This window comes from Rhagoletis zephyria, unplaced genomic scaffold (genome assembly GCF_001687245.7).
Source record: "Rhagoletis zephyria isolate East Lansing unplaced genomic scaffold, Rhagoletis_zephyria_1.1 Rzeph_scaffold_02442, whole genome shotgun sequence".
Lineage (NCBI taxonomy): Eukaryota > Metazoa > Arthropoda > Insecta > Diptera > Tephritidae > Rhagoletis > Rhagoletis zephyria.
Window position 1 is genome coordinate 1,896 of NW_016159526.1, and position 13,599 is coordinate 15,494.

Below are 13,599 nucleotides of genomic sequence, written 5' to 3' on the forward strand. Positions count from 1 at the left end.
GATAACTATAAACATCGAGGATTCGATAAATTTCGGTAACATGATATCTTTCGATAACTTAATTTTTTTTCATTTCGATTCCTTTCGAAAAATTTCAATAAATTTTCTTACCCTTTCTCTAATTTCTCTTTACTCTAATTCTTATGTATTTCTCATTGTTTTCATTTTCGCCTTTATCTTAAATTTTATTTCTTCATCATCATATTTATCTTTATTGCAAAGTCTAATTTCAAATACAAAGTAAAACAAAATACGAAAATAACTCCAACAATTTGAAAATTTTTCAACCACGCACAGTGTTCTATTTTTGAGATAGCGAAATAAATGTAACGGGATTTTAAAGCTTTTGCGATGGGAAATTCAGGAAAGATAGTCTCTTTAAAAAGAACCTCAAAAATAGAAGTTTTTAAGATTTTTCATTTTGTGGCCTAAAACCAGTATGCAGTGAACTTTGTAAAACTTCTAAATATGTATGTGGGTACATATTTTTGATATTCTTGCATCACGCAATCCTTTTAACTTTTTTTGTTAAAAGTTCATTGCATGCTGTTTTAAGGTGGAAATGAGAAAAAAAAACAAAAATTTAAATTTTGAAGGTCAGGTTTGGAGTCAAAGTAATTTTTCATTCAAAGATATCTTTAAAATTCCCTTCAAAAGTAAAATCTTTATTTTTGGTTTTTTTTTTCACAAAAGGAAAAGAATTGAAAACCTTATATTTTTGGAGGTCATTTTAAAGGTGAAGACAATTTCTTTATCCAACGAAATTATTTTTCCTGAATTTTCCGTCTCAAAAGCTTTAAAACACCATTAAATTGTTTCACTATCTCTTCTCCTTTTCGAGATATTCGATTTTGTGCGACGATTTTGGTCGTAATTTTCAACCAATTTTTAAATCATAAAAATTCTCCTCATCTATAGAAAAACACCTTTGCAATTGTTTTCTTGGTTCGGTAGAATTGCCAAACCAGCGAAATTTTGGACCCACCCACTGTCAGTAGGTACCAATTAGTTAGTTTAATATGTTTTACATATAGCTCACATCCTGCAATTCATTACTTTGCACATTCACTTCATAAAGGATCGATGGGCCCGCGCGATACCTCCGTCGCTTCTTCTTCTCACTAGCCTCTAATTCGAGTTCTTTTATTCGATTTTTAAACTCCACCATTGGACTATAGAAAATTGAATCATTGCGCGGCGGCTTCTCGACTGCCGGTTCCTCGAGTATCGGTTCTACTGGATACGCTAGTTCCGTTCGGAAAGTGGGCTTCAAATAGCGTGCAGAAACTACTTGGAAACAAGAACTAAATTATTTAAAAATTTTAAACTGCATTTATATATTTTCACTCACGCTCACAAGTTGTAACAAGTGCCCAAGTAATTAGAACGAAAAACAAAATATGTAAAATTTTACGATATTTTGACTGCTCATCTGTCTCCATATTCGTATCCCTTACGATTGATGAATATTTTCTTGGAATTATCGTTTGAATGAGGATCGCGCTGAGTAGCTGTAAAGAAGGTGGTATGAACAATTTTTTTTTTTTACAAATATTTGCTCATATCTTTGCAGGCGGGCGCAGCATCCGAGTGTGCTTGTGCTTGGCGTATCGACAAAAGATGCTTGGCTTAATTCCAGCTGGTCAAAACAAAAATAACACGTGAAAAATTAAAGCAGAAGCTCGGCCTAAGCGCTGGACAAAAATGTTTACACTTTTATTGCATTTTATAATATTTTATTCTTATTTGCTATAATTATACAAACCTTGAACTTGGTTAATACATATGAAACAGCTGTGTAGGCAGACATAAGTGCATTAAACTCACGCCACACAGCTGGAAAAGGTTTTACCAATTATTTTATTTATATAAATAAGGATGCAACACCAAAAATAGTTGCTGGTTTTCCACCGGTGTTATTTTAACCTTTTTTATATTTAAACTTCTGCCAAAATGTGTCGCTAAAATATGAAGATTTAGGTGAGCTAGACTGATTTTAAAATATGTACCTCAATAATCTCATTATTTCGACTGCATTGATAAAATTTTTAAACAGTTTTTTTCTAGGCCTTTTAAGCTTTAACACTTCTATCATCTGAGGTGATTTTTTTAGAAAAAGTAATTTTAAAAACTAATGTTATTTATAAAAACCTCGATTTTTGTAGGCATTTTCAAATGGGACCAGATAGGGTTGCCAGATTGGCTTTTTTATCTTCATCATTTTTACGTATTTTCGTAGTGACTTTTTTGAGTGCAGTGGAGAGAGAATTTTTCAATTGATTTTTTATCGTTTTTTTTTNTTATATATTTTCACTCACGCTCACAAGTTGTAACAAGTGCCCAAGTAATTAGAACGAAAAACAAAATATGTAAAATTTTACGATATTTTGACTGCTCATCTGTCTCCATATTCGTATCCCTTACGATTGATGAATATTTTCTTGGAATTATCGTTTGAATGAGGATCGCGCTGAGTAGCTGTAAAGAAGGTGGTATGAACAATTTTTTTTTTTTACAAATATTTGCTCATATCTTTGCAGGCGGGCGCAGCATCCGAGTGTGCTTGTGCTTGGCGTATCGACAAAAGATGCTTGGCTTAATTCCAGCTGGTCAAAACAAAAATAACACGTGAAAAATTAAAGCAGAAGCTCGGCCTAAGCGCTGGACAAAAATGTTTACACTTTTATTGCATTTTATAATATTTTATTCTTATTTGCTATAATTATACAAACCTTGAACTTGGTTAATACATATGAAACAGCTGTGTAGGCAGACATAAGTGCATTAAACTCACGCCACACAGCTGGAAAAGGTTTTACCAATTATTTTATTTATATAAATAAGGATGCAACACCAAAAATAGTTGCTGGTTTTCCACCGGTGTTATTTTAACCTTTTTTATATTTAAACTTCTGCCAAAATGTGTCGCTAAAATATGAAGATTTAGGTGAGCTAGACTGATTTTAAAATATGTACCTCAAAAATCTCATTATTTCGACTGCATTGATAAAATTTTTAAACAGTTTTTTTCTAGGCCTTTTAAGCTTTAACACTTCTATCATCTGAGGTGATTTTTTTAGAAAAAGTAATTTTAAAAACTAATGTTATTTATAAAAACCTCGATTTTTGTAGGCATTTTCAAATGGGACCAGATAGGGTTGCCAGATTGGCTTTTTTATCTTCATCATTTTTACGTATTTTCGTAGTGACTTTTTTGAGTGCAGTGGAGAGAGAATTTTTCAATTGATTTTTTATCGTTTTTTTTTATCAAATTTTCTTTTTTTGTTAATTTAATTTTTGCTTAATTTTTAGACCTTATTAAAAAAAAAATATATATATATGTATATGTATGCATTTATTATAGTTTCATTAATTTTTTTAGTAACTTATTTTATTTACTTATTTTTATCTTATTTTTCTTTTCTTAATTAAATCATTTTATTGTTTTAAAAAGAAGAATTTTTTTTTATAATTTCATTTAATTTTTAGAAATTTATATTTCCACTTCTAAGTAAATTTTGTGTTCGTTATTTTGTCAAATTTTCTATTCATTCGTAGATTTTATTCTCTTAAAATTCAACAACTTTATTAAGCTTGAGGCCGTTTTATATGAAAAATGTTATTTATTGAAAAAGAATACTATCTTTTTAACTTTATTTAATATATACGAACTTATTTTAGCTTTTCTTCGTGCCTTTGTTTTACTTTTTATTTAATTTTGAGATTATATTTAAGACAGTTTTTTTATTTAATTTAATTTTTAGGCACCTATTTTATTTATTTTTTTTAATTCTCTTCATTTTTAGATTTTATTGTTAAAAAAATATATATGTATATTTAATTCAAATTAAATTTATTTTTAGGGAGCTTTTTTTTCTTTAGCAAAATTTTTTGCTTTTGTTATTTTATGGCCTTATAACAATTATATTAAACAATTTTATTGAGCTTGAGACCGCTTTTAATAAAGATTATTTTTGGAAAAAAGTCAGCAATTTAAATTTTGGTAAAAGTTATAGCTGCCATTTCGGAGATCACCACATTTCCCTATCAGACTTCTTTCACTGGGACTCGATCCAACGACTCCAGCGCCCAAAGCCAATAGACTACCCACTAANAAAACAAAAAAAGCAATTTAAATTTTGGTAAAAGTTATAGCTGCCATTTCGGAGATCACCACATTTCCCTATCAGACTTCTTTCACTGGGACTCGATCCAACGACTCCAGCGCCCAAAGCCAATAGACTACCCACTAAGCTAAGTTCGCTACGTTTTCTCATGTGCTAAACCAACTACAATCAAGTGCAGCTATTCCGCTGCAATTAACACTCGATCATGCGGTTGTTGTTTTTGTTGGTTTTTGTATAATAATTATATTTTTAGAATGTTTAACTTTTTAGGGTGCTCGTCCTGATCAAACCCGAGTGTGTGGAACTCAGCTCTAACAACTTTTTTTTCTAACCTACAACAACCTATTCCGTTTGTCGTTTAAATACATATCTTTATCGCGATTTCGCTGCAAAATCCGTTCATTGGTGTCTGCAAGTTAAAATAATTGGCTCTTTTACTAGGTTTCAGAAAAACATTTCTTTTGGGTCATTCCTGGTTTTTCATGCTTCCAAAAAATTACTGGGTGATTCCAGAGTTTCAATTCAAAGTGGCGACAATTAAGTAATCATGGTCAATGGTGGTTTTTCTTCAAAATTGAATGCTCTACAAAAGTGTCCATTGCGGCGTAACTCTGACTCCCACCAGCGAGGTAGTACGGGTCAAAGGGAGTCACAAAAAAATAAAATAAATAAATAGTCGCCGAATAAAACGCACCCCAATGTATATACATATGTATATCTAGCAATATTTTAAAAATTACGAATTCTTTCAACAACCAGCCACGCCTACAAAATTAAGTAGCACTTGTGTCATGCACAAGTCACAAAGTAATCGAGTTAGTCAAAATTAAGGGTATGTAACAGCAACCGTTCACCCCCTAATCGAAATCGAAATGCGAAAACCGGCAAATCAAATAGCTACCCTCACTTCACCGAGTCACCGTTAATAGAGAATTAAAAGCGAAAAGAAGTAACAATAATTGTGGGTTGCACTTGTCAAATTATTTGCCACTTTAAAAGCGGGGCGGTAAATTGTACCTATATAAATGATTTTATACCTGCATACATACATACATGTATGTTTAAACATACAAATGCATCTAACTATGATCTGATTTATAAATGCTACAGTGTATTTTCCGCTAACTTTATCCTATGATTTTCGCAATTTTCTGCCAAGCTGCAATCAAGTCGATTAAATTAAGGGTGAAATATTGATGAAGATAATTCGGACAAAATTAATTGACACTTTTAGGGTTAAAGTGAGATTTCAAAGCACATATATATGCACATGTATTAATACTAGTATGTTATTACAAGATATTAATGATTACAAGTTAAATAATGCTGAGAAGTTAAAACGAGCCTAAAAGCATGCAATCAAATTCGATTGCTTATGATTGCTATTAATATTAACCCTAAAGCAGACACCATGAGAAAGGAATGTATGTACATGTGAAACACGTGCGAAAATAGTTTGGCTACAGCTGTACTTTGCCGCTTTTTATGGCTGATAATAGCAGTGATGGAAAAGTAGGCACAATAGTGCCATTTTTAGCACATTCATTCTCAGAGGCACTTTTAGCACAATTCATCCTGTTTTGGCACAATCATAAAATATAGAAATTTAGTATAAAATGCCAATATATATATAACAAAAAATCACGTAGTACATTATATATTAAAAAATTACTAAATGGAACATTAAAAGCCGTGAGAAATATTGGCAAAACGCTTAATTTTAAATATTGTGAATACGCAGCACAATCTTTAAATTCAGAATTTTTAGAAAGATTCTAAGATTGTAGTTTTACAGTCCATTAAACAAAAGTGCAAGTTTCTACAAAATCCCGTTGATTTTTAATATTTTTTTTTTTTGCTGATGGTGGCATACATTTTTATCCATTTTAAAAATTCAGTAGTGGTACTGATCCTACAGTATTGTATTCTTAATAAAAAAAAATACTTTAGGTGCGCTGCTTACAATTAAATTAAAAGATAAAGGTTCTTTAAAATTATCAGATGTTTTATTAATAGATACTTAATAGCACGTTAAGTTGTCATTTTTTTCAATTTCTTATTTTCGTATATAATTTTGTTTTCCTTAATTTTACGATTTAAAAAACTAATTCTGAAAAATGTTCTCCACAAAAAAAAATCGCTTTATAACCTTTCGATCCAAATTAACATTCAAATTGCTCATAACTTTTTGCAAAATATTTGGCTCAGTTTGATAAAAACTGTGTTTAAATCTTCCAAAATATTAAAAAAAAACTGGAATTTGGTTATAAAGTCCCCCCTCTGATAAGCAGTTTTCGTATGTATAATTTAGATCTTGGTTTTCATGTGTTCTATGGCCAAATTCCGACAACCCCATCTTAAATATTATATATCCTGCAAAATTTTCATTCCCATCAAATTCCACATCTCCGAGTGGCCTTATGAATTCTTCGACCTCATGTTCCTCTGAAAGCTTTTTAAAAAGTTAAAAAAAAAAAAATTTAACAGCTGCAATGCAAATATTTTACCTCGACAATTTCTCATCAAGCTGGATTAGATCGTCGCTTGAGGCCCTCAACATTTGCTTGCTCACATAAAATATTTTCGTTTCGTTCTAGAACAGACCAAGCATACACTTAGTTTGGAATTAATAATTGATATCAACAACAACTTTTAAAGGAGTTCAGGAAAAAGTTACCTAGTAGGTAGAGTGGTAAAGGTAGTGGTAAAGGGTGATCATGTAGCCCTCCTTTTGCCCGTATCGCACTAAAAAATTTTCAACGCAGTCCTGGTTTAACTTGCTTGTTAGAATATAAATCATGCAATAATTTTCTTGAGGTAGTTATGCAAAATTGGTAGTGCGTTATTTACTTGCAGGATTGCCCTTTGAAAAGGTATAAGTTTTCCACGGGGAGGGAACAAATTTTGCACTATATGGCTCATTTCCTCTAGCACAGAATTTCGCTGCAAAAGTGATAGGCCATATGCTTTGCTTTCGCAACTCCTGGCTAAACCAAGTTGGGCGCACCGTTTTAGAGCCGAAGCAGTAGTATGCGAAAAAAGTTTAGTGGCGTAGTTTACTTTTTGTCGCGCTGTTAAATAAAAAAACATACGGAAATATACTTTCAACATATTTCACTACCATGGTTTTTACCACGATTGAAAGAATACAAAGGTTGCGCCGATCTCGGACCGCTATTCCTCTCTTAACGAATTTGACAGAATCGTTGTTTGCATGACACTGGTGCAACTTGTTTACGTTTTCCTTGCAACATTTTTTCTTCTTCTTCCATTCTTGCTCGCGTTTTGGCATTTCTCTCTCGCAATTGCACCAGTGTGACGTCACACACAAGTTATTCTCAAAAATCCTCTCCGATCGGCGCAATCTTGTATTCTATCATTCTTGGGTTTTTACGATGTTATCTATTTTCGCCTTCTGTTATGTAGTCTTTTTACTGTGAAAGTTGAAAATTAGGCAAAGATTTTCATAATTGATCCTACTTAATTGGGGCCTTCTAACCGGAAGTAATCTAGGAGAACGTGGGACATTATTGAGTTTAGAAGACTCCAATAAAGTACGATTAACTATCAAAACATTTTGCCACAAAAAAATTCAAAATCCGAGGACAGTGCACTCAATAAGGAAACAAAATATATAATATCGTTCTCAAACCCATTATGTTTTATACCAGCGCCTTTTACATTTAACATTACCATTGATAGATAAATCGGCGTCGCATAGAGAAATAAGTTCGGTGGTGGTTTCTTTTGTCAGGAAAGTCGTATTAAAAAGGAAGCCATCATCAACAAAGTGATTTCGAAGTAATTTAATTAAATGCGGCTCATCAGCGAAAACGAAAGTTAGTTTGGTCTCATCAGAAGGATGCTTGAAAAAAGGTTCCTGCGTAGTAACTTGCATCGAACTCCATACTTTTTGGTTATCAGGACCCAAATCACTGACGGCTGCTTTGTTAGATAACGAGCAACACTTTCGTAAAAAATAATAAACATTAATACTAAAAATTAAATAATCGAGAGGAATAGCTTCCCTATTTATATTTTCGCCACTGTATCTACAGCTTATACTTTTTATATCCATGTTTTTTTCGAGAAATTAATATAATTTTTTATATTTTTAATATAATAGAATCGTTCCATTAAAAAACAAAAACAACAAAGAATTATAAAGACCTTAAAAGAATTTAGACAACATAGCGCGAGAGCACTAGTTTGACAGAATAACACATAACCAAAGACACTTATTCAAAAATATTCAGCGGGACAATTTCCTCAAAATCGGTTCTGTCCCGCCAAAAGCGGTACGAATGGTCACCGTAATATGATATACATATGTATATATTATATTATTTTTAATATCTTTTTTTTGCTGAAGTCTAGAAAAAAGTAGTCTGATGGGGAGATGTGGTGATCTCCGAAATAGCTGCTATAACTTCTACCACTTAGACTTTGTTGCTTTTTCAATTTTTCCTAATAAACAATCGTGGTACAAAGCTCAATAAAAATCTTAAAAATAAAATGTTAATAACATTGACAAATATATTATATTATGATTTGCTTTTGTGTTTTTAGAATTCAGTGATAATAAAAAGTAAAAGTAAAAGTAGTTTTTCGGAAAGTGTACTGATTTTGCTGGAAGAGGAAAAATTTTAGTGCCGTTCTATATATACACGGTAAAAAATTTGGGTTAAATTTTTAAACTGAGCTGGGGCTACTGTTTTTTTAATCTTTTATAGTCTACTTTTCGAACCAGTCAGTACTTTTTAGCATTTTTAATATATTCTGGTTTAAATTTTAGTGCAAGCAGCCGAGAAAAGTCCCAAACCAAAACTCAACCCAATTTTGTTCAAAATCTAAACCGAAATAAAATTTTGTAATAATTATTTTAAACCCAACATATGTGTTCTCTTCTTTTTTAATCTTGGAAGCTTTGTATTTGAAACTAAATTTAGTTTGGTCATATATGTACATACATATGTAGATCAAAAAGTTTAAAATTAAAACCGAAATTTTTAACCGTGTAGCTACACATATTTTCCACTCTTTTGTGTTCCGGCGGATATAAAAAAAATGTTTTGGATTATTAAAAAAGATTACTACTTTTAATTTTTTTTAAATATATAAAATGTTTGAAAGCGAGGACGGACTCAAGGTTAGTGCGAATGTGCTCGAACAGTTGCAGGAGTGGAATTTAATTCCTAAATGAAAGGCAATATTTATGCGCTCAGAGCCGATGCGCAGAAAATGTTGGAGTGCACTGCATCATCTGATGGATTCGTTTTGAGGTAAGTTTATCGTGCTGTAAAATCTCGGAGTCTGGAAAGAAAGTGCGGACGTGTAATGAGCAAATTTCGATAAGAAAAAAAATTAAGTGCGCCTGGGTCACACTGGAGAAGTGAGATGTACGTTATATATCTATTTTGTCTTATAACTAATATATGTACATACATCTGCCTTTGCTTAAGGTTTTATTTTTTGTATTTTTATACCCGAGCGCACTTGTGCACAAGGGTATATTAATTTTGTTCACATAACGGTTGTTTGTAACAGCCAAAATGAATCGAGATATTGAAAATTTGTGCTTGCAACAATTCTTTACCAAGAAATACGTTTATGGCAAAATTTTGGAAAATGGGGGTGGCACCGCCCACTTATGATCACATATATGTATATCGGTAACCGTTCTACCAATTTGTACCAAACTCGGTATTTTTATTGCACTTGCCACATAAAAGCAAAACGTTGAAAATTATTGATATCGAACTAAAATTACGGCCGCTTTTCATATAACGGTAAATTTCAGAAATGCTTGAAACTGCAACATTTCGAAATTTAAGGACGCTAATTTACTCAAAATTGATACACCCCGGCTTACCATCTAGCGGTAGGTTTCGGAATGGTGAAAAAACATATCATCGTTTAAAGTACAAAACCGCGTATCGTCATTCTGCAAAGCCGCGTAACTGACATTGGCTGCCAAAAATTGGATTTGCTCACACAAGCTCTTGGCTCAATCCTTATCCATTCATCCTGAAATATACTAGCCATAAATGCGATTGCTTTATAAAAAAGAGAACCATTTTGAAATATTAGTGTTTTTACGCTCTAGAAAAAAGTATCTACAACTTCACATACGCGGTTTAGCATTTTGTTGATACGCGGTTTTGAACTTTGAACGACGATATATTTAATACATGCGCCGGGTATTTAATGTTCGGCTCCGCCCGAATTTAGACTTTCTCACTTGTTTCTATCTAGATCCCTCTACCCCTGTTCGTTCTAATTACAGTGATGTTATTTTGTTTTCCTTTCTCTTCATTTTTATCTTTATACTCTATCGATAACAAAATCAACAGTAACATCCAACAAAATATCGATAACAAAACCGATAAAAATATCGATAACAAATTCGATCAAAATTTCGATAGCACAATCGATAATAACATTGATAGCAAAACCGATTAGAAAAACGATAAAAATATCGACAACAAAATCGATAAAAACATCAATAACAAAATCGATTAAAATATCGATAACAAAATCAATAAATAATCAGCAACCAAATCAATAAAAAGGTCAATATCAAAATCCATAACAAAATCGATAACAAAATCGATAACAAAATCAATAAATCCTCTATAACAAAATCGATAACAAAGTCGATAAAAAATCCATAACAAAATCGATAGCAAAATTGCTAAATAATCGACAACAAAATCGATAAATAATCGATAATAAAATTTATAAAAGATCGATAAACCGACGTCAAGTTTGATACAAATCTCAATAGCAAAATCGATAAAAATCGATAATAATATTTGGTAGCAAAATCGATTAGAAAATCAACAAAAATATCTATAAAAAATCGGTACTAACAGCGATAACAAAGTCGATAAAAATATCGATAACAAAATCGATAAATGTATCGATCAAAAAAATCGATAAAAATATCGAAACAAAATCGATAAATAATCGATAACAACAGCGACAACAATATCGATAAAAAAAATTATAAAAATATCGATAACAAATTCGGTAAAAAAATCAATAACAACATCGTTAACAAAACCGATAACAATATCGATAAAGGATATCGATATGAAAATCTTTAAAAATATCATTACAAAATCGATAAAAATATCGCTTTTTATATCGATAAGTTCCGAAAATATCGATGGCAAAATCGATAACAATATCGATAACAAAATAGAAAAAAGTATCGATAACAAAACCGATAAAAATATCGATTGTTATATCGATATGTCCCGAGAATCCTGAAATTCCCAAAATAATTCTCAGATTGAGTCTATGTGTCTCTATCTATATCCTTTTCTCTATAATTACCTTTATTTTAATCTTTCTTCCTCTATCTTGATGTTTACTTTTATCGGTATCCTCATCCTCATCTTTTTCGTTATATTTAACTTTGATTTCAATTTTGTGTTTATCATTTTCTTCATCTACATATTTCCCTTCACCTTTGCCCTTATATACATGAAAACTTTAGTAGGTCATAAAACAAACAAAAATACGAGCTAACTATTACAAAGCCATCCAGTGTTTTATTACTGTGCCCAATCGTGTGACATTGCCTTTACGATAAAATCGAAAATAGGGCTCGATATACATGCATACATAGTATGTACATATGTACATACAGTGCCGAACAGAAGTATTGGCACGGTGAATTTTTCGCAATATATGCAAAGTTTTTTATTCTAATTTATTTTCGATAATTTTTTATAAAAATATTGTTCATTCTACACCAGAAATCATAATAACAAAATCTCTAAACATTGTGCAAAACTCAGGAAAATTATTTAAATTTGCACACTAATTTGCAACTTTTTCAGATTCAGATTCTTTAGAAAAATTCTAAGTATGCAGTTTTATAGCCCATCCATTTTTATTATATCAAAGTGCAAGTTTAAAGTAGCCAGAAAATCGCATTGATTTTTGGTAATTTTTTTCACGCAAATTCTTCCATACAAAGTAATTCGACAATTATTTTTTGTATGGAGAAAATGAGCAACACCTTCCACTAAAAAATTTGCCAAAAATCAACGCGATTTCCTAAGAACTTTAAACTCGCATTTTGTCATACTAAAATTGAATGGATTATAAAACTGCATAATTACACTTTTTCTACAAAATCTGAATAAAAAGTTGCAAATTAGTGTGCAAATTGAATGAATTTTCTGCTGTAAAATGAACTAAATTTTTATAAAAAATTATCGAAAATAAATTAGAAAAAAAAACTTTGCATATATGGCGAAAAATTCACTGTGCCAATACTTTTGTTCGACACTGTATGTATATGCACTCGTACATACATAAATAAGGTCGTCTTCGAGAGCTTACAATTTGACAAAATCATTTGTTGCAATCATGAACGGAAATTTATTTCAACATCAGACATGTCTGGAAACTAAATATTTAAGAATCATGGTTCTGCTGCGTGCTCGATTAATTTTTACGTGAAATAATTAAGACCCGATGATCTCACCTATATTTTTATGACAAAAAAACCGGCAATTTAGGTTAATGAGGTGGAATTTTCTGATACCTAAGTTAGTTTTAAAAATTTTCCTCAAAAATGAAGAACCTCTCAATTGAAGTGCCATAGATTTTAACAAATAATAAAGAAACCCGATTAGCGCAAAACAACAGATTGTTCTTTAATCTGTTAATTATAGGTATGTATTTAATTCGAATATTTTGAATACATATAAAAATTCATTATAAAACAGCAAATGAAAATATGATTATTTGGTGTGACGTACAAGTTTAACTATGTAGACAGCCATTCGCCAAAATAGAATAGCTCCGTATAATTAGCATTTATTAGTTCGAATATAAACAATCTGCTTTATATTAAGATTTTAAATGCTAACAGACACTTATGTCCGGCTTTTAAGGTTTGTCGAAAATTTATTTTCAAAAATTTCCTAACAGATATATGTAACAGCAGCGCTCTATAAACATTAAAATATATTTGGGCGCAAACTTTTTGCTATTGCGTTCTAAAGGGCGAGGGCTACTAGAAAATAAGCTTTTTTTTTGGTTGTTGTTCGAATCAATAATCGAACCTAGCTACGTCACAGCACTCTTTAGTCCGACAAATTTAATAAAGCAATATCGTCTTAAAAAATTTTCTGTGGAATTACCGCGATTGTACTGCTGGAATTTTCCCAGTAAGTTGACCTTCCACTTTAGAGAACAGAGTGCTCTTATAGATCCGCTATAAAGGCAGTCCACCTTTGGCCGTATCGACAATAGACTCATGGCCGTTAACTGGAAATCGGCCTGTTTTTTCGGTCCTTCGGAGATCCGTGTAGAATAGTATATCCGTCTATAAGTTGACAAAAAAAAATTAGATGTGCTTGGAACCCAGGTGTCGAGAAAATCGATCGAGAGGTGGTCATAACGGACGTGTCAAGAACAGAAGTGGTTTCAGACTACATTTAAAAATAAG

The 13,599-nt window shown here is 31.4% G+C and overlaps 1 protein-coding gene across 2 annotated transcripts in view; it reads right to left on the minus strand.

Annotated features, from left to right (window-relative positions):
- Positions 1-690: 690 nt before the first annotated feature.
- Positions 691-13,599, minus strand: part of LOC108366905 (uncharacterized) — a 13,588-nt gene continuing 679 nt past the window's right edge. The window contains exons 2-3 of one of the 2 annotated variants that reach the window (XM_017621392.1): positions 2,319-2,478; positions 691-1,287 (exon numbers count right to left, since the gene is read on the minus strand). In XM_017621392.1, coding sequence (XP_017476881.1) covers positions 1,025-1,287; positions 2,319-2,409 — 354 coding nt within the window. In that variant the 5' untranslated portion in view covers positions 2,410-2,478 and the 3' untranslated portion in view covers positions 691-1,024. Of the gene's footprint in view, positions 1,288-1,351; positions 1,506-2,318; positions 2,479-13,599 lie in introns of those variants that run through there. The other variant, XM_017621391.1, reaches the window with a different exon arrangement.